This window comes from Saccopteryx bilineata, chromosome 11 (assembly GCF_036850765.1).
Source record: "Saccopteryx bilineata isolate mSacBil1 chromosome 11, mSacBil1_pri_phased_curated, whole genome shotgun sequence".
In the NCBI taxonomy this organism is placed as follows: Eukaryota; Metazoa; Chordata; class Mammalia; order Chiroptera; family Emballonuridae; genus Saccopteryx; species Saccopteryx bilineata.
In genome coordinates, this window is record NC_089500.1 from 44,980,838 (window position 1) to 45,003,069 (window position 22,232).

The window sequence follows — 22,232 nt, forward strand, 5'->3', positions numbered from 1 at the left end:
TTTCCACATTTTTGTGGGATTTTTTTTCCTCTTTTTTGCAGTTCAATTCTAGTTTCAAGGCTTTATGATCAGAAAATATGCTTGGTACAACTTCAATTTTTCTGAATTTGCTGATGTTGTTTTTGTGGCCCAACATATGGTCAATTCTTGAGAATGATCCATGTACACTGGAGAAAAATGTATACTCAGTCACTTTGGGATGAAATATCCTGTAGATGTCTATCATATCCAGATGCTCTAGTGTTTTGTTTAAGGCCACTATGTCTTTGTTGATTCTCTGTTTGGATCACCGATCTAGAGCCGTCAGCGGTGTATTGAGGTCTCCAAGTATGATTGTATTTTTGTCAGTTTTTGTTTTAAGATCAATAAGTAGCTGTCTTATATATTTTGGTGCTCCTTGGTTTGGTGCATATATATTAAGAATTGTTATGTCTTCTTGATTCAGTGTCCCCTTAGCCATTATGAAATGGCCATTTTTGTCTCTGAGTACTTTTGCTGTCTTGTAGTCAGCATTATCAGATATAAGTATTGCTATGCCTGCTTTTTTTTGGATGTTATTTGCTTGGAGTATTTGTTTTCCAGCCCTTCACTTTGAATTTGTTTTTATCCTTGTTACTTAGATGAGTTTCTTGTAGGCAGCATACAGTTGAATTTTCTTTTTTAATCCATTCTGCTACTCTGTGCCTTTTTATTGGTGAGTTAAATCCATTTACATTTAGTGTAATTATTGACACTTGTGAGTTCCCTATTGCCATTTTATATCTTGCTTTCTGTTAGTTTTGTGTCTTGTTTGATCCTTCTCTTTCATTTTTCTATCTTCTGTTTTTATTTGGTTGTATTCCATACATCTTTCCTCTGTTGCTATCTTTTTTATCTCATGTGCTTCTGTGGTGGTTTTTTTCATGGTGGTTACCTTTGAGTAATGAAAAGGGTCCCTACCCTGTTCATTGTAGCGAACTATTTTGTGAGTACTTTTGCACTCCATCATCCTTTGCTACTGTTAATCTTCATCTTCTCCCCCCCTTTCTTTTTGTTGTTGTCACAGTTTAAATTTGGTTTTATTGTGTTCTTCTTGGAGCTTTTACTTGTGGCTCTGTTTTTTTTTGTTCTTTGTATCTGATTGGAGAACTCCCTTTAGTAATTCCTGGAGTGGGGGTTTTCTGATGATAAATTCCCTCATCTTTCCTGTATCTGTGAATGTTTTTATTTCTCCTTTATATTTGAAGGATAGCTTTGATGGGTATAGTATTCATGGCTGAAAGAGGAACTCGTTTCTTAGTTCTAATAGTATTTTAGTGTGTTCTGTAGAATTTTTTTTTTTCTGTATTTTTCTGAAGCTGGAAACGGGGAGAGACAGTCAGACAGACTCCCGCATGCACCCGACCGGGATCCACCCGGCATGCCCACCAGGGGGCGACGCTCTGCTGACCAGGGGGCAATGCTCTGCCCCTCCGGGGCATCACTCTGTTGCGACCAGAGCCACTCCAGCACCTGGGGCAGAGGCCAAGGAGCCATCCCCAGCGCCCGGGCCATCTTTGCTCCATTGGAGCCTCGCTGCGGGAGGGGAAGAGAGAGACAGAGAGGAAGGAGAGGGGGAGGGGTGGAGAAGCAGATGGGCACTTCTCCTGTGTGCCCTGGCCGGGAATCGAACCCGGGACTTCTGCACGCCAGGCCGACACTCTACCACTGAGCCAACCGGCCAGGGCGGTAGAATTTTTGATATTCAAAATCTTCTCATCTACAATAGAAACAGTGTTGAACTCTTTTGCAATCTGGTTGCCTTTAAAAAAATTTTCTTGCCTATTGTCCTACTAGAACTTCCAATATAATATATAATATAAGTGGCAACAATGGTCATCCTTCTCCTGTTCAGGAACCTTAGGGAGGAAATCATTTTCTTTCATTACTAAGAATAATGCTAACTGTAGGGATTTCACAGATGCCTTTTATTAATTTGTGGAAGTACCCTTCTATTCCTAGTTTTAATTTTTTAAATTATTATTATGGAAGTGTGTTGGATTTTGTCAAACAACTTATCTGTTTCTATTGAGATGATGATATGGTTTTTGTCTTTTATTTTATTGACATGGTGTATTACATGAATTGATTTTGTATGTTAAAGCAACCGTACATTCCTGGGATAAATCACACTTAGTCATGTGTATACTCCTTTTTTTTTTTCTTGAGATCAACCTTGCTTTATTTTCCTCATCATATACTACTTTTTTATGTTACTGAATTCCATTTGCTAGTGTCTTGCTGATTTTTATATCTACATTCATAAGAATATTGGTAATCTATCTGTTTTTTAAAGGGAACCTAGGGAGTCTCAAAAAATATGCAGCTGCTTCTGTGATATTTTGAAAACTCTCCATGTTTGCTTTCAAAATATTATTATTAAACATATTTGTAGGGGAAAAACTCACAAGGTATTGTTTTATGCAAGCTCCTCTTTTTTATTCAACAAATGTTCATGGAGTACTTATAGACTCATCATCAAAAATTTAATAATTGTATCTTTTGGTCTCAAAGACCTCAATTAAATATAAGTAGTTAAATCTTTTCATGTATATAAAATGTCTGCTTCAATCTCATATGTAGTAGCTTATTGTTTGTCAATGTAAGCCCTGATAATTTTATTGCTATTCAGTGTTAGTTGAGTTTGTTTTGTGGAACAGAATAATGCAGCTTTGGAAAAATCTAAAGTTTTGACAAGATTTGCAGCACCTTCGCAAACAATGTCAATTTCTGTTTACATGTTTTTTAATTGTTCCTGTTTCTGTTTGCTAAGCAAATTCTGTCAAGGAAAAAAAGTGAAACAATAACTAAGAAATAATGGGACCTGAATTGAGTTTGTTCATCTACTAAAAGAGCTCAGGGAAATCTCAGGAAATCAGATCAACCATTGATTTCAAGCAAATTCTACTGGGCACAATTTTTTTTTTTTTTTTTTTTGGTAAAGATAATTCAGATCTGAAATCAGTTTTCTAAAATAATGCTAAGGAAAAAGAACTTCTTAGTTTATTTGTCTTTTATGTAGGGACAATACATCCAGTGTTTGCTTGGATGATATAATTTGATACACAATGTTAAGTAGGGAATACAAGTAAAAATAGCAAAAAATTTCTGGTGTGTGTGGTATTTCTAGAAATCCGTTTGTTTCTACATGTGGCAAACATTTCAATTGCACCTGTAATTCCTGACCAAGTCCATTACTGTTTTCGTGTTTGTTTACTACTATTTGACATGTCCGTTTTCCACCCTAAAAACTAGAAACAGGAGCTGTGCTTGAAACCCCACTTTTTGAATAATTTCTTATATAAATCTCAACAAAATGGAATTCATTCTCTTAAAGAAAAACAACTATACCCATTCTAGTACCTTCTCTCGCAGCCTTTCTTCTTTTAAAATAAAATTAATCATTTTAAATTTTTTTGTGTCGTTTGCATAAGTAATACAAATTCAATGTAGAAAATTGGAAAAATTCAGTAAAGCACAAACAATATTTAAGTCCCCTGTACAGAGGTAGCTATGAACATTTTTCCCTGAATGGTAATGGGGTGTTGTGAAGTGTACTGTCAACTGCATTTTTTCCTTCTTCCACTTTCTACTTTTATACAGCTACCGTCCGTTTATTCTCTACAGGTGGTCACAGCCCTGGCCAACCTAGCTTCTCCTCCAAGGTCCTTCCACCAGCTGGGTGCTGCCCTGCCCACCTCGAGTAGACCCCACCCTACAGAGGAGCGGTCCCGTAAGAGCCAGGCACAGGGGGCGGTCCCATGCCCATTGGTGGAGCTCGAAGCCACGTGGCCGTCCAGGCAGCCAGGGTGGCGGCCCAGCTCCAGCCGTGGGGTCCCAGAGAAGGGCTGTGAATTGACAGATATGCACGAGGAGGTGCCTGGTCGGCCTCACCCTTTCTACCTGCTACCTGGCTTTTTACCTCACGAACAAGGTGAGGGGATCGGGCGCGGGGAAGCGAGGATTCCGCGTGGGAGATTTGAGTCCCTGATTGTACGTGGAACAGATGCAGCCACCAGCTTTTATCTGATTGTTTCCTGAAGGTGATGGAGAAGAAATCGGCTCTGTGTGGGATGCTCTTTTAGAAATAGCCTGTGTTGAACTGCACTGTCCTGTTTCCTGCCCTGAAAAGCATTCTGCACATCTCCTGGGAAACCGAACTTTTGACTGGCGAATTTGGGGCAGTGTGTACTACTTCTAAGGGAGAGAAAACAATTGGTTCCCATTCCCTCGGGGGAGAAAGAATAGGGGAAGAAATCGGGCACATCCTGCCTTTTTTTTCTAAACATGCCCTTGCCCCAGAACCCCTTCGAATACTGACTGGAAGCCTTTAAATAGAAGAGATCTGTCCATCTCCGCCGCACACCACTGATTCCCAAACTGATTATTTTTAATATGTTACCACCCCTGCCACTTCCAGTATATTCAATAATTTTTCATGGAATTAATTTTAAAAAATAAAACATAAACTTAATTCGTCTAAAGCAGGGGTCCCCAAACTTTTTACACAGGGGGCCAGTTCACTGTCCCTCAGACCATTGGAGGGCCAGACTATAAAAAAACTATGAACAAATCCCTATGCACACTGCACATATCTTATTTTAAAGTAAAAAAACAAAACAGGAACAAATACAATATTTAAAGTAAAGAACAAGTAAATTTAAATCAATAAACTGACCAGTATTTCAATGGGAACTACGGGCCTGCTTTTGGCTAATGAGATGGTCAATGTCCGGTTCCATATTTGTCACTGCTAGATGTAACAAGTGATGTGACGTGCTTCCGGAGCCATGAGGCGTGCATCCCACATCACTGGAAGTAGTACTGTATGTGAGCGATGCCATGCTTTGCATCTCTCACTGACCACCAATGAAAGAGGTGCCCCTTCCAGAAGTGCAGCGGGGGCCAGATAAATGGCCTCAGGGGGCCGCATGTGGCCCGCGGGCCGTAGTTTGGGGACCCCTGGTCTAAAGTAATGTCATGAAACCCGCTTTGTGAAGCAGCAGAAAAGCAGTGGCACCATGTTTTCTGTTTTGTTAGGAGGGGAAGCTGGCCTCCGGTGGTACATGCAGGAAAAGTTGGCTGGGGCGGGCAATTGCGCTTATCCTGGACTCTGGGCTAGACAACAAACCCAAGCAGTGACAGGCCCAGGACCACCTTCCCCAGTGTAGGATCTCTGCTACTTCCTTTAGCAACCCTCACACCCCAACGTCCCTGAAAACCCTCTTGCTCTCTGGAAAAGAACCATTAGGAAACAGCATTTCATGATACTGTCTCAGTGCAAGGGCTGTCTTCGGTATGTTCAGAGGATACCTCTTTCCCTGTCCAGTGGATTTCTACTTATGGTGATGGGCCTTTAAGGATCCATTAATACCTCCTTGCTGGGAGCCAGAGATAGGTTTGCATCCTGGCTCCACTCATCTGGCCTTTGGCACTTGAATGATTCTAAGCCTGAGTCTTTTAAATCTGAAATGGGATAAAAAGTCCCCTTCACAGAGTTGTCACAAGGAATAATTAAAATGATGTTTGTAAGGTGATCTGCTGAGCGCCCAACATCATGGTGCATGCTACATAAAGTAAGTGGTAGTTTCTCTAGAAGAGGGAAGGGAGGAAGGCAAGTCTTTTGCTTATGGTATGACACAGTAATTATTAGCTTTTAACAGATTTGGTTTTTCCTCATGGGACACGGAGCTAAACTAAAGATTTTTTTGTAGTATCTACTCAGGAATATGTGAATTTGTGAAATCTTGGCCTTTGCATTTAACTATACTGCCCAGAAAAATTAGGGGATATTTCAAAATGAATATGAAGCTATAAAATATCTCCTAATTTTTGTGAGCAGTATATTTTAATTTGTCTAGCTAACTTGATCGATATATTGATAACGTTATACTTTAAAACAGAATGACCTTCCTTAATTTCTGTATAATCATCAGAAGAGTTGTGGCATTGGCTAGAAAAAAAATGTGTATCTAAGCAACAAAAAAAAAAAAAAAAAGAAAAAAATCCGGCAGGCAGACAGTGGTTAGTTCACTGAAACTTATCCCCCTCTGCGTGTACATGTGCATGTGTGGCACTATTCTTGTTTTTATTGAGGCACTACAACATTTTATTGTAATAAAGAATGAGTACCTTCTATGTGCATCGTCTCAAGGTGCTACATAAAAATAAACCAAATCCTCTTGCCCCAAGAATATCTAATTTGGGGAATAGAAATAAATTGCCAGGGGCCCTCAGACTTTAAACAATAAGCCGAGGAACATCCTTCTGCGTTTCCATGACGGTTTGGATGCTTTGGTTCAGGGCTGTTGGGGAGTGTTGGGAGCTATTTGGAAAGTAGGAGAACAGCAGAGAGCAGAGAGAGGTGAGGCGAGGGGAAAGTATAAAGAGGAAGAAGGAGGTGAAGTTAAGAGCCATGTAGAGCAGCCACAAGGCCCACATAGGGATAGGAGAGGTGGTGGTTCATAATGGGGCTCAGGTAGGGACTTAGTAACTCGCAGATTATGCTTTAGTTTCATCTTCTCAGCCAGGAAGGTCACACTTCCTTCCAGCAGCCAAAGTGAATGGGACCAAATAGAGACCAACTGAGAAAGGAGCTGAGGAGTGCTCACCACGTGGGCATATTCCTCCGCAACCAATCTCTGCCAAATGGATTTTCTTTTAGAATTAACGAAGTCTTTCTGTGTCTGCAATCGAGGGTCTTTTCTTCAAGTTTTTAGAACACTCTATGCTAGTTTCCCTTTTTTTTTTTTTTCTGAAGCTGGAAACAGGGAGAGACAGTCAGACAGACTCCTGCATGCGCCCGACCGGGATCCACCCGGCACGCCCACCATGGGGCCACGCTCTGCCCACCAGAGGGTGATGCTCTGCCCATCCTGGGTGTCGCCATGTTATGACCAGAGCCACTCTAGCACCTGAGGCAGAGGCCACAGAGCCATCCCCAGCGCCCGGGGCCATCTTTGCTCCAATGGAGCCTTGGCTGCGGGAGGGGAAGAGAGAGACAGAGAGGAAAGTGCGGCGGAGGGGTGGAGAAGCAAATGGGCGCTTCTCCTGTGTGCCCTGGCCGGGAATCGAACCTGGGTCCTCCGCACGCTAGGCCGACGCTCTACCGCTGAGTAGTTTCTTATTTTCATGTTTCTCTGTAGTTTCTCCTCAAACTGTTTCCCCTCTTCTTGTATAAAAAAAATTCATTAAGACTGACCTGTGGTGGCGCAGTGGATAAAGCGTCCATCTGGAACGCTGAGATCACCGGTTCTAAACCCCTGGCTTGCCTGGTCAAGGCACATATGGGAGTTGATGCTTCCTGCTCCTTCACCTTTTTTCTCTCTCTCTCTCTCTCTCTCTCTCTCTCTCTCTCTCTCTCTCTCTCTCCTCCCTCCTCTCTCTAAAATGAATTTTAAAACTCTTAAAAAAAAGAAAATCTTCTACATAATAGTTTCGTTCCTTAGTCTCATCACTGTTTGAACAGCAAGTGTTCTGGCTTTCCTGGCCTGGCCGCCCAGTCAGGATGGCGTGTTCCTCCATCCTGTGGGAGGTTCCAGCAGTGCCCGGACCTGGAGCCCAGGCGGCCACCTGTCCTTCTCCTCACAGGCATGAAGCCTTCAGTCTGGAGGCAAAGTCTACATCTGTTCTCCTTTCAAAGGCTCCCGAATTGCTCCTTCCTCTTCCCTGAGAAGCTCTCACTGTTCTTCCAAACAGCATTGTGCTCTCTCTCAGCGGCACTTTTCAGTGGTATGAGGACTTGCTGAAAGGAGAAACATAATTATATTTAGGACTTAGATACACCTTGTCAGGGATTTGCTTTTTTCACTGTTCTCTAGGAAGGTGAAGTGAGAGCTTCAGCATTTTCTATCACCTCCAGTATTTAGGACAAAGCTCAGCACACAGTAAACTAAGTAAATATTTGTTATCTTCATGAAAGTTGTTAAGGGTGATGCAGGATATGGTCCAGATAACCACTCAATGCTTTCTCTATCTGTGTTCTAGAATGAAAATGTCAGAGAAGAGTGGGGAGGAACATATTGACTTATGTCAATAAATAGACCAGACAAGAGTGAAGGTCATTTCTAATAAGTGTATACTGGTGCACAGAGGCAGTTAGCCAGCACTGTAACATTTACAAACTCATGCAAATTGATATGTAAACTTGCCCAACACTATTCCATTTTTCAGGCCATGTGAAGAATCAGTGGAGTCCTTCCTAAAGCCATTTAATGGTTTTAGGCTTTAAAAATTTTAAAGTGCTTAGTGATAGAAACATGGCAAAGAGACCCAAAAGGGCATAAGACAATCCCCCCCCATTCATTAAGTGCTGTAAACTTAACAATATAAATACATGTTGACCTTAGCGAGTTGGTTTAAAAAAATACTTGAAATGCTAGAGCACAGCAAAAATTGTGACATCTAAGTAGAATTGATTAGGAAAACAATCCTTACATGCAAAACCAAACAAAACCTAAACACAGAAGAAAACCAGGAAAGACTAGGATGCACTTTTATTTGAAGAGAAACAAAGAAGGGGGTTGGACTTTTGGGGACACTGACCGGAGAGCAGATAAAGTGGATACGCTGAGCAAACAGACTGTATCCAGGGTTTGTCTGGTTTTCTCTGGAGATGCTCTGGGCTCTGGGAAGATGCTGAGTGGCCCACCGTCTGAACCTCAGGCTCGGCTGCTGTCCCACTTTGCTCATTCTCCAGCTGAGTGGGCTGGCTTCTGGTGCACGGGGGAAAGCAGACCCACTCTTTAGTGTGACTTGGAAGGTCTTTTTTGTTTGTTTTTTGATTTCCAATGTGTGATTTTGGTGGGGAGAGGATGGGAATAAAGGCCTTATGTTTCTTCAGTAGGGATTTCTTTGACTATGTGGTTTATCAATTCTCTATAATTTGAAAGTGTCCATTAACCTGGAATTTGTTTTTCAGTATGTGTTGTCTTGAAATTTACCTACCCTACGTTGTTCCAAGGATATTTTTTATGCTCCTTATATACACTTGTAGGACATGTCGACCAGCATCATTAAATGTTCTTTAAAATATGTATTAACAATTTTAAATGTTTATGGGTGACATTGATTAATAAAATTATACAGGTTTCAAGTATACAATTCTATAATTGTCATCTGTATATTGTATTGTGTACTCAACACTCCAAGTCAAATCTTCTGTCACCATATATTTGACTCCCTACCTACCCTTTCTCTTTAAAATATTTTCAGTGATTTCCATGGATATTTTTAGCAAATAGACTTACTAGAATTTATTTAGCTAGTCTATGAATGAGCATTTAAATTGTGTCCTATTTGGGTGGTACAAACATAATGATGTTATCAGACATTTTTTGTATTTAACTCTGCCAAGTTTCCAACTCTTTCTTTGGTGTAGATTCCTACATAAGAAATTTGGGTTAAAGAATATGAACTGCTTTAGGATTCTTCTTGTATAGTAACAAATATTTTCCAAAAATGTTTTACCAATTTACATTGTCATCCAGGCTGTATATGAAAAGTTCTATAATATACTTGAACCATGACTATTTTTTCTTCTTTCGGCTGATTTTATGAGCCCCAAATGGTATCACGTTGTTTTATCTTATCATTTCTTAGGTTATTCATGAAGTTGGACAACTTTCTAATATTTATTACTAACTTGTATCTTTTCTTTCACTGAACTGTCTATTTGTGCATTTTACTCTTTTATTTTTAGAGAGGTTTTAGTATTTTTCTTATCAGTTTAATGACTTCTTCATATTTTAAGAATGCGAACCACTTGTCCATTATGTTATTGGAATTTTTTATTATTATTTTTTTTTTGTATTTTTCTGAAGCTGGAAACAGGGAGAGACAGTCAGACACACTCCCGCATGCGCCCAACCGGGATCCACCCGGCACGCCCACCAGGGGCGACGCTCTGCCCACCAGGGGGCGATGCTCTGCCCCTCCGGGGCGTCGCTCTGCCGCGACCAGAGCCACTCTAGCGCCTGGGGCAGAGGCCAAGGAGCCATCCCCAGCGCCTGGGCCATCTTTGCTCCAATGGAGCCTTGGCTGCGGGAGGGGAAGAGAGAGACAGAGAGGAAGGAGGGGGAGTGGAGAAGTAAATGGGCGCTTCTCCTATGTGCCCTGGCCGGGAATTGAACCCAGGTCCCCTGCATGCCAGGCCGATGCTCTACCGCTGAGCCAACCGGCCAGGGCCAAGAATTTTTTATTATTTTTACAATTGTTTTGTTCTTTGTCTTTTTATTTTGTTTATAATTATATTGATTATTTAAATATTTTAAAAAGTGCCATCATAGAAAATTTATTGTTTGAACATAAAAAGGAAGCAACAGAGATAACATGAGGTGAACTCAGTGTTTGGTCATGTGACGGAGGGATGCTATTATTAGAAAGAAGATTGGAGGTAAAAATGCCATAGGGTCAGGTCAGTAGTCTAGGTATTATAGAAGCAACCTGTACTGCTCTGACACTCATATTTCTTTTTCACCTTATTCCCTCTCACCTTTCTATTTTTTAAATGTTTTATTTATATAGAGGAATATATTGAGTTTCTTTTGTGCTTCACCATTGCCTTCATAGTTACTCTTCTCCGTCACAATGTTATGCTGATATTCACCTACATTTCATCAAATCTTTAGTCAATTCTTGATCATTGTTGGTTTATTTTAGTGTATGGTACAATGTGAAGAAATCATCCCTCCACTAATAGTTTCATTTATACTGGCCCCATTTGTTATGTTGTATTGTATAATCCTTACTTTGCCTTTGGGTAGTTAATATAATATACGGAGTTATTTTTCTAGGTTTTTTTTTTTATTATCTTCGTAATAAACTTTTTCTTTAGCTTTTTGGGAAAATTATTTGGTAAAAAATTTCTTTTTCTTTAGCTTTTTAAAAAAATACAGTTGACATAAAATATTAGTTTCAGGTATACAACATGATGAATAGACATTTATATAACTTACAAAGTGATCACCCTGATAAGTCTAGTAGACATGGAATATTTCTAAATGAGTACTTAGTTGTCAGCTTTTAAGAAAAGGGTAGCCCGATCAGGTGGTGGCACAGTGGATAGAGCATCAGACTGGGACGTGGAGGCCTCAGGTCACCAGCTTGAGCATGGGCTCATCTGGCTTGAGCACCAGCTTACTAACTTGAGTGTGGGATCACTGGCTTGAGTGTGGGATCATAAACATGACCCCATGGTCACTGGCTTGTGCCCAAAGGCTGCTGGCTTGAAGCCGAAGGTTGCTGTCTTGAGCCCAAGGTCACTGGTGTGGGCATGGGGTCACTCACTCTGCTGCAGCCCCCTGGTCAAGGCTCATATGGGAAGCAGTCAATGAATAACTAAGGTGCCACGACACAGAATTGATGCTTCTCAACTCCCTCCTTTCCTGTCTGTCTGTCCCTCTCTTTATCTCTATCTCTGTCACAAAGAAAAGAAAGAAAGAAAAGAAAAGGAGTTATGCTAAATTGTTTTAATTATAGCATTTAAATATGTGGTTGAGCTCTTTATATCTCATTTTTAATCCATTTTTTATATTACACAAATGCAAACAAAAAAGCAAGGGTCATGATCTTAATGTCAGACAATGTTGAATTCAGGACAGAAAGCATTAAACAAGTGAAGTCAGAGAGATACAGGTTATAATGCTAAAGCATGCAGTCCAAAATGAAAAGACATCCTAATGCTGCAGCATGCAGTTAAAAATGAAAATAAAATGGTGATGAGTATCTATTGACACCAACCAAACAACTGGGCGCCATCATTCATCAAACTAAAAGTGCAGGAATACAGGGATAAATAGAAACATACTGGTAATAGGAGACAAATTCATTGCTATAGTTCTATGACAGTTCAATTAGACAAACAAAAAACTTCATACATATGTTAATTGTATTATACATATGCGCTAAGTAATACAATTAATAAATATCAAACATTGTATCTTGAAAATAGAGATTAAGTTCTCAAATGCCCATGGAATATTCACAATGAATAAAACAATAGGAGATATGCAGTAGGGCAGAGTAACTCATTCTACAAATATTTACAGGGTGCATACTGTGTGCCAGGCACTGTTCCAGATACTTCTAGACATCAGTGAAGAAAACAAAGATTCCTGTCCTCATGGAGCTTGCTTTTCTCTTTTGCCTGTCCCTTAAATTTACATGCAGTGAATAATACCCTCTATCCAGTTGCCTGACTCAGAAACCTGCTAGTTATTCCTTTTGTGTGTGTGTGAGAGAGAGAGAGAGAGACAGAGACAGAGAGAGGGACAAATAGGGACAGGCAGATGGGAAAGGAAAGATGAGAAGCATCTCCCAGTTCTTCATTGTGGCACCTTAGTTGTTTATTGACTGCTTTCTCATATGTGCCTTGATGGGGGGGTGCTACAGCAGACCGAGTCACCCCTTGCTCAAGCCAGCAGCCTTGAGCTTCAAGCTAGTGACCTTTGGGCTTAAGCCAGCGACCATGGGGTCTTGTCTATGATCCTACGCTCAAGCCAGCGACCCTGTGCTCAAGCTAGTGAGCCCACGCTCAAGCCGAATGAGCCCGCACTCAAGGTAGTGACCTCATGGTTTCGAACCTGGGTCCTCTGCATCCCAGTCCAATGCTTTATCCTCTGCACCAGTGGTCCCCAAACCCCGGGCCGCGGACCGGTACCGATCATGGGCCATTTGGTACCGGTCTACAGAGAAAGAATAAATAACTTACATTATTTCTGTTTTATTTATATTTAAGTCTGAACGATGTTTTATTTTTAAAAAATGACCAGATTCCCTCTGTTACATCCATCTAAGACTCACTCTTGATGCTTGTCTCGGTCACGTGACACATTTATTCGTCCCACCCTAAAGGTCTCGGTCTGTGAAAATATTTTCTGACATTAAACCAGTCCTCGGCCCAAAAAAGGTTGGGGACCACTGCTCTGCACCACCACCTGGTCAGGCCCGGGTAGTTATTCTTGATTACTTTGTCTCCTTCATCCCTAACATGCAGTTAACCTCCAGGACCTCCTGAATGTGGTTAGACTCTGTCCACCTTCTTCATCCCCATGCCACTGTCATCTCCCAAACTACTCTAACAACTCCTAACTTGCTTGCTGGCCCCTGATTTTGTGTTTTTCCTATATGCTTTCTCTCTCTTGTTAAGGGAGGGAGCTTCCTCAAATGCAATCTTTTGTTATGGGTGCTTTCCTGCATATTGTAGGAAGTTCAGCAGCATTCCTGGCTTCTGCTCACCAGGTACCGGTCACAACCCGCCCCTCCCACACTCCTACTGTGACAACCAAAACTGTCTCCAGATAGTGCCAGATATCCCCTGGGGAGAAAAACCGTCAAGATGAGAACCACTTCTCTAGACCAAGCTGCTGAAGGGCACAGCCCGTATTTGTTCCACCTGTCTGTCAGCAAAGGATACTTAAAAACTGATCTTATGGAATAAGCATGTGTTCACCAATACACAGGAGACCGGAAGAACATTATGGGTCAAGAGGACAGCACAAAATGCCTGACCAGTGGTGGTGCAGTAGATAGAGCATTGATCTGGGGCGCTGGGGACCCAGGTTAGAAATCCTGAGGTTGCTGGCTTGAGCCCAAGATCACCGGCTTCAGCAAAGTTCACTGACTTGGCTGGAGCCCTCTGGTCAAGGCACGTATGAGAAGCAATCAATGAACGCAACTACGAGTTGATGCTTCTCTCTCCCTTCTTGTCTGTCTTTCTCTGTCTCTGGTTCGCTTAAAAAAAATATTATTAAAAAAGAAAACAAAAGAGAGGACAGCATGGGCAAACTCTGAAAAATATGAAGTGGCCTGGCACATTCCTGGGGCTGTGGGCCGTTCGGTGTGGCTGGAAATGTGGTTGCCCATGGCGACAGACAGGAGGTGATCCTGGAGAGGGGCAGGTGCCAATTCCAGAAGGACTGTGTGTCACACACAAATGACTTTATCCTGTAGATTAGAGGTTCTCAACTGTGGTGTCGCGATACATAAGTATGTTGTAATCATTTCTGAGGTAGTGTCTCAAGTCATAACTAAAAATAAGGTTTTGAAATTTATGAATGATTCGCCTGAAATCAAAAAATAAGTCATTTGTTATTTTGCTGTGCTTTCTGCAGTGGGAAAGGGAGGGATGTTTATATATAGTATATAATATGTAGTATATAGTGTGTGTGTGTGTATATATATATATATATATATATAGTTGGTTTTTTATGAGAGACAGACAGACAGACAGGGACAGACAGGAAGGGAAAGAGATGAGAAGCATCAAATGATAGTTGCCCCACTTTAGTTGTTCATTGATTGCTTTCTCATATGTGCCTTGACTGGGGGGCTGTAGCTGAGCCAGGGACCCCTTGCTCAAGTCAGCAACCTTGGGCTCAAGGCAGTGACCTTGGCCTTCAAGCCAGTGACCTTAGACTTCAGGCCAGCAGCCATGGGATCTTGTCTACAATCCTATGCTGAAGCCGGCGACCTCGGGGTTTTGAACCTGGGTCCTCAGCATCCCAGGTCGATGCTCTATCCAGTGTGCCACCACCTGGTCAGGCAAGAGGGATGTTTATTTTATAGCCTGTGCTCACCCGGAACCCTGCGAGCTGAGGAGACGTGTCAGTGAGCTTCATGACCAAGTACGCTGTGGCAGAAGAGAGGATGAGAGGTGCCACCTGCAGCACCGGGAAGAATGAACCATTCTTAAAACAAGTGAGTAGCACAATTAAGTTAGCGTTTCATAACAAATTCCTTGGTCTCAGTGTAGAGACTGGGTGAAGTAAGACAACCCTGGAGAGAGGAGACAGTGTCAATGGTTCAGCTGTGAGGTGGTGAAAGTCTGAAGTAGGCAGAGGCATAGGGAGGGAAGGGAACTGTTGTTGGGGTAAAAGCAATAGGATTTTGCGAGTAAGTGAGTGGGGTGAGGTTGAAGGAGGGCTCGCTTTCTGTTTTGGCTGATTGGGGCAAGTGGGAGGATGGCCAGGATAGTGACGAGAAAGTTCAAGGTAATGTTTTAGGAATGCTCTATTTGGGAGCTTGTGGGGCATCTGGGTGAGAAGGGGGACTTGAGAACCATCAGTGTAGAGGTCATGGGAAAAGAGGTGGCTGTGGGTGAGGTTGTTCAGGGGAAGTCTGGAATATGAGAGGACCAAAGTCAGCAGTTACTGGCACAGCTGGATTCAGGGGACTAAGTAAAGTTGGCAAGGACAGGGCTGAGAATTGGGATGATAATTAGGAGGGAGTGGGAAAAACAGTCGTAAGAAGGACTGGATGTGTATATTTATGTCAGTTGGCAGATCTTCTGTGGCTGGATGGCTTCGAGACCATGGCACTCTGGTAAATTCAGATTGGAAAAAAAATCAGTAAAAATTTAAGAAAATAAATTTAATTTGGCCTTAATTGATGTTAATCGGTGGCAGATGTTAATCGGTGGACTTTTGCTTCATGTGTCATGGAAGCTGGGCTGGGTTGAGATCAACAGCAATTCAAGGTAGAACCTCTCCTGTGCTTCATGATTCATACCTGTTTCCTTTTTACAGGATTTAATTTCTTGGGTTGTACATTGCAAAACATGGTTGTTTGAGTTGTTTGGTCTCTTGGTTCCCTTCTACCTATGAGACTCAATGATTTTTATAATGAAATAGAATTTGAGTAGTGTTTTCTGGTTAATAATGGCACTAATATATTAAAATTAGTTGAGATACATAATACATGATACCATATGAATTTGGCTTTAGTTTAGAAAGAACACTATGAATGAGGTTTTAAATAAACTTTAAATATTTTTATTCTGAAATTATTTTCTTATAGAAGAGTTAGAAATAACATAAAGAATTTCCGTATTCTTTACTCAGATTGCCCAATTATTAGTTGCCACACTTCTATCGTTTTTTCTTTATATAGAATGATATATATGTCTTTTCTGAAACATTTGAGAGTAAGTTTCAGATTTCAGAGTAAGATACCTCTTTTCTTTACTTCTAAATTCTTTAGCGTGTATTTCCTAAGAGCAAGGACACTTTTTTTACATGACTACTGTACAGTTGGCAAAATCAGGAAATTAACATTGGTGAGATACTATTATCTTATCAACAGACCATATTCACGTTTTGCCAGTTTTCTCAGTAATATCCTTTATAACCTTCTCCTATCCCCATTCTGCTCCCTGGTCCAGTTCTTAGCATGCATCACATTAATTGTTACGATTCTATTAACACAGCTTTTCCAATATATTTAAAAGAAATCTCAAAGGCTGTGACACTTTTCAGCCAAAATTATAATCTGAATGGCTATTCCTGCCTGCCTCTCCTGGATAAATTCTCAGGATTCTTTGAGAACATCATGCCTCGCATGAAAGGATGCACAAAAAGAAAAAAAAATGAAGTTAAGGTTTGTATGAGTAAGGTAAACATCGGAACTGAATGATCTGGCCAAGACTTTCTCCTTATGGTTTAGTTTATCTGCCCAACTTCCCCAATAATCAGATTAACCGCTTAATTGCTAAGTCATCCCTGTGCTTGACAGTCTGGGGAAACTTTGGGAACATCTCTAGTATGAATAATAATAATCATTTCCCGAAAATATAAAACTGGAGAGGAAAAAATTAGCATTTAAAATTTTTTTTTTATCTTAAAGAGAGAGAAAGAGACAGAAACGTCGATCTGCTCCTGTGTGTGCCCTGACCAGGGATGGAACCCCCAGTGTTTGTTGGTATCGAGTCAATGCTCTAAGTGTAACCAACCGAGCTGTCCAGTCAGGGCAGAACTAGTATTAGAGACTTTATGAAGGAGTGGCCCTGGGAGCATAGGTGTGGGTTAATCTCCCTGACCTGATTATGCCCTAGGTTATATGCTGAAAGAATATTCCACACAACATGCTTAACTAATCCAAAGGACTAGTTCATTATGTCATAATTTTGCATTTCTATGATATAGTGTCCTCAACTTGATAAAATAAAGATATTTGGGGATTTTATATGTGATATTACTTTATATAGTTCGGTGAGCACTGAGTCTTTATATAAACAAATGGGCCCTGAATTCACAAGACCTGTGATGGTTCTAATATTCTGTTAAATAATTAAGCAAAATGACCCCAAATGGTTGAATTTATTTCTCCACAGAATCAAGAGACTGGACCAGAATAAAGGAATTTGCCTGACCTGTGGTGGCACAGTGGATAAAGTGTCAACCTGGAATGTTGAGGTCACCAGTTCGAAACCCTGGGCTTGCCTGGTCAAGACACATATGGGAATAGATGCTTCCTGCTCCTCCCCCACTTCTTTCTCCTCTCTCCCTCTCTCTCTCTCGCCTCTCTCTAAAATGAATAAATAAGGTCTTAAAAAATAAAAAAAGAAGAAATTCACTGCCAGATTTGGTACTCGGGTGCAACAGTGCTTGTTAACATGGGTCTTCCACTCTTAGAGTGATCCTGACCATAAGTATCCTACAAGTTCTGATGTGAATTATTTACTTATTAAGTAATAGTTTTAAATATTACCTTAGTCATGTCTACTTAAAAGCAATGCCATTGTTCATACTTGAAGTTTTTTGTATGTAAAATATACATAGCATAAAATTTACCATTCATGAACAGTTTTTAAGTGCACAGTTCAGTCGCATTAAGGACATTCACACTGTTGTGCAACCATCTCCACCGTCCATCTCCAGAACTGTTTCGTCATCCCTAACGGGAATTCTGTGCCCATTAAACAATACCTCCCACTCTCCCTTACCTCCAGCCCCTAGTAAATCTCTGTTCTACTTGTTCATGTCTATGAATTTGCCTGTTCTAGGTGCCCCATTGAAGTGGAATCATACAATATTTGTCTTTTTGTGACTGGCTTACTTCACTTAGCATAAGGTTTCAAAGTTCATCCATGTTGTAGCATGTGTCAGAATTTCATTCCTTTTTTAAGGCTGAATATATATTAAAATTTTTTTTTAGTTTTATTCATTTTAGAGAGGAGAGAGAGAGTGAGAGAGAGAGAAGTGGGGAGGAGCAGGAAGGATCAACTCCCATATGTGCCTTGGCCAGGCAAGCCCAGGGTTTCAAACTGGCTACCTCAGTGTTCCAGGTCGACGCTTTATCCACTGCGCCACCACAGGTCAGGCACAGTGCCCATATGCCACAGGCCCGTATTTTCTCTGTATGCCACATTATATACCACATTTTATTTACCTATTTATCTGTTGATGGGATTTTTCATACTTTTATTGCTTTTTTATGGGGGCAGGAGGAATGAGTAGTAGAACTGGGTGAAGTCAAAGATTTCCAAGATTCTTTTCCTGGAAGAAGTGGTCATTTGATGGTAGAGCTTTGAGATCCACTAGACACTGTTGTCCCTTGAACTCACCCGATGCTAGGTTCCACTAATCTCAGAAGATCCATGGTCATACCCGTTCAGTCTCCTTGCTAAACATCTTAGAGACCCGTTCACTTCTATCTCCTGGACTTGCTTAGATGGTTTCACAGCCACATGCATGATTGTGCTCAGTCAAGCTTCTTGGCCAAGATCTCAGTGTCTTACAGTTATTTGATGCTGTGTGGTTAGCAGCTGTGACACAGCCCCAAATTTCCAGTTGCCATAGGCCCGGTTACCAGATGGCAAACAAGGACACAGCACTAGAGTCCCTTCGTGTATGCTGGGCTGGGTGTGTGTTTGCTGTGGCTGCTGCTTCCTACTAGCGTTGGCTACTTGATGATGTCATGAGGACACTGAAGCCTAGCTTTGCTGTATGACTGTGTATTTGTGTGGGGATGGCAGAGGTTGGGCTCTACTCAAAATGAGAACAACAGCAGGGAGACAGTTGAAGTCCCTGAAGTCATTGTGGAGTAGGGGTTATAATGGTGAGGCTGGGTCCCAAGTTGGTGCTTAGTAGTCTGTGCCACGGAGAGCTCACTCAGTCTGTCCTTATAACCTGGAGCACAGCAGAAGCCCAGATTCCCTCTCAAACCAGTTACAGAACCGGGCACCATATTTCTTACATTGCAGCGAGGCCAGATCTGCTCTGTTGGTCAGTCTCTCGCCACATCGCATGTTGACTCCACCAAGTAACCCAACGGAATCACTCTCCTGCAGGATGTTTCCTTGGCAACCGGTTATTACCACCAACTGTTGGATGATGCCTTTGAAGGCTTCTGTCTTGCGAAAGATAGCACTGGTTTCCAGCTACAAGCTTGTCATCGTATGGCAGCTACTGCTGTTGCCAAGCCATTGCAGAATGTTGAAGTGCTTTTTCTAGCAGATGCTGAAGCCCTTTGCCGAAGGCTGTCTGTATTTCCAAAACATGATCCTAAAAGAAATTTGTGACCTGTTTCATCTGGTAGGCAGCACAGTGAGAACAGGGAGCTCTTTACCAGATTCTTGAACCATCACTGAGGGTGACTCAGATGTGATTTCATTAGAGATTTAGACATTGTCTTCCAGATACTAAATTACCAGCCTACATGTTTAAATAAAAGCACTTTTAAAATGATTTTTAACCTACTTGCCACTTTAAACTTTCAAGTTTTCTAGTATGAGAAGTTCTAAGTTAAAAATTTTATTCCATGACACCTTTGTGACCAGAGATTTCTAACAGATGAGGGAGAAGCCCCCACACCTTAACTTTTTATTGAGAGTCTTTGTGGAGAATCATAACAAATGTCTTTGATAAAACTTCCAAATAAACTCAGCCCTGTCCCTAAAGAAATGAACAGTGAGACAATCAGTTAGGATCCAGACCACTTCCTTTTAATGATTGCTTGCTTGTTTTTAAGTGAGATAGCCCACTTTCATTAAAACTACTGGTGGTTGGAATTTACTGCTTATGTTTTAATGTGTTCACATTTCATTGTGAGTGACTCTCGTAGTTTTATAAAAAGTCATCTTTGCTCACAAAGGAAAGTTAGCACTCATATTCATGTGTTTTTTGATATTTTACGCTGTTGTTTTCTCTCCAAAGGAATGCTGTAAATATATATGTACAAATTACTTTTAGGGGATAATAAAACCAACTTCCAAAACTTCCTCAGGAAACATGCTGAAAGCCATTGGAGGGACATAATACTAAATAAAACCCGATTGATGTTGGTGTGGTGACTATGGTTGTTCCCGGGAGTCCACAGGGGTGATAAAAGGGAGGGGTTCTTTCTTTCAGTTTTATTGAGGTATAGTTGACAAATAAAATGGGAAGATATTTAAAGTGTACATTGTGGTTATTTGATATATTTACATACTGTGAAAGATTCCCAGCATCTAGTTAATGAACAGGTCCATCACCTCACATGTTTACCTGTTTATAGTAAGACTATTTCAGTTCTACTCCCTTAGCCAGTTTCAATTATATAATACAGGGCTATCAACCGTAGTCACCACAGATCCTCAGACCTTGTTCATCTTGCTGAAAATTTGCGTCCTTTTACTAACCTCTTCCTATTTCCCAACCCCCCGGTTCCTGGCAACTGCTTTTATGCAGTTTCTATAAGTGTGAGGCTTTTTTTTCTTTTTAAAGAGTCACATGTAAGTGATACCTGAGGTAGTTACCTTTTTCAGGACAGGATTTCTGACCTTTGACACATGCAGGTCATGCCTACCCCACCCCGTGCATAGGAATTTAATGAACTCATGCTCTATTATGGACCACACCTCGTGTCCCCGTCACTGTGTGTCAGCACAGCCCCTGGTGGCCCCTTCCCAGGCGGAGCTGGCAGTGTGAAGTGCACCACCACCAGATCTGAGATCGAAGCCTGTGTCTGCTAGTTGGATCGTCAGCCCTTGTGGACTGTGGACTGGCGAGGTGCTTGACTGGGCTTTTCCTCTTCCTTGTTTGTATTAGAAAGGAGAGCTCTTTTCTAGCCCGTCTCACTGAGGATTTGGGGGCCTGAGCAACCTGTATTTCTCTCACTTTTGTCTTTTTGGTCTCTGTTTCTCAGTCCTGGCATCTCCTCTGCTCTAGGCTGTCCCTGCAGTCTGAGTCCGAAGGCTCAGCTGTGCACCAGCCCTGGGCCTTGTGGGAGTGGTGAGGTGTCTGCTGATCGGGGGGAGGGTGACCCCCTGGCTGGCGGCTTCAGGTGGCAGCCCGAGTTCTGCAGCAGGGTCCAGGTTGGCCTACAGGGAAGGAGGAGAGTGGTCTTTCACACAGGACAATGTTGGGACTTGGGCGCTGGCCCTGGCTGACCTTCAGGGGTTGTGAGAACCTCACTGAAAGTGACACGAATTCCATTGAGCAGGATATGGGGTTATATGTTGAGAATCTTGGGCCAGGGAATGAAATGGGAAATGGGAAGAAGTGATGATTCCAAATGGAAAGAACCACTTGTGAAAGTGCCTGAAGAATGAAACTTCACAGACAAGATGGTGACCAGGTCCTTTCTATCTCGCCAGCGACGCTGCCTCGTGTGAGAAACCTTGGGCAGCCCCGCTTGTGAGTCCGGAGGTTGGGGCCCAGCTGCCTGCATTGAATCAGGACTCGGCAAACAAGAGACAGAGAGTAAATATTTTAGGGTTTGTGAGCCATGCCGTCGCAGTCACAACTACTCCACTCGGCCTCTGTCGTAGGAAAGCAGTAATAGGCAGTGCATAAGGGGCAGGGATGGTTGTCTGCAAACAGCAAGCTGTTTTCAGAACCAGAGAGCAGGTGGGGATTGGCCTGTGGGCCATGGTTTGCTGACTACAACTCTAAGCTACTCTCTGTCACACAGACTATCTTCACAGGGTTCTTGGTTTCAAATAATATTAGGGTTGAACGTTGTCAAGGGTGTGTGGCCCTCTGTGAGTCAGAGGAAGGATGACGAGGGAAGGAGGAACGTCTATGCAGAGGAGGAAAAGAAAGAGAAAAGGGAATAAGACTCTTTGGGGACTACAGTCACCAGTAATGGACCAAAAAAATAAGATCTAGGAATCTTTGTAAGTATTGAGTTAATATATCTAGAAGTCCTTGTAAATGATAACAGTGTTGACTGTATAATTGTAAGGTATTACTGTTTAGGCCAATAGTCAACATGTAAACCTTGGTACCTTGGTTGCTTGTTATTTTCATGTTTGGAAACTGTTTATGGGTCCACTGGGTGTCAGTATAACACAGAGAGTTTTCAAGAATTCAGCTCAAGGAGCCCTTCAGGCAGTCATGAACAGATAAACTGAGTATTTTCAGGGAACAGATGTTCCATTAATAATATATCACTATTTGAAAAACAAGTGACTTAATTTAATTAACCTTCATCTCAATAACAACAGTTTTATTATA

General features: G+C 41.7%; 1 protein-coding gene across 1 annotated transcript in view; it reads left to right on the forward strand.

Annotated features, from left to right (window-relative positions):
* The first annotated feature begins 3,779 nt into the window (after positions 1–3,779).
* The window catches only part of LOC136315052 (UDP-N-acetylglucosamine transporter TMEM241-like), a 127,375-nt gene continuing 108,922 nt past the window's right edge, over positions 3,780–22,232 (forward strand). The window contains exons 1-5 of the mRNA XM_066246248.1: positions 3,780–3,827; positions 3,881–3,952; positions 4,841–4,844; positions 8,939–8,980; positions 15,415–15,493. Coding sequence (XP_066102345.1) covers positions 3,780–3,827; positions 3,881–3,952; positions 4,841–4,844; positions 8,939–8,980; positions 15,415–15,493 — 245 coding nt within the window. The remainder of the gene's footprint in view (positions 3,828–3,880; positions 3,953–4,840; positions 4,845–8,938; positions 8,981–15,414; positions 15,494–22,232) is intronic.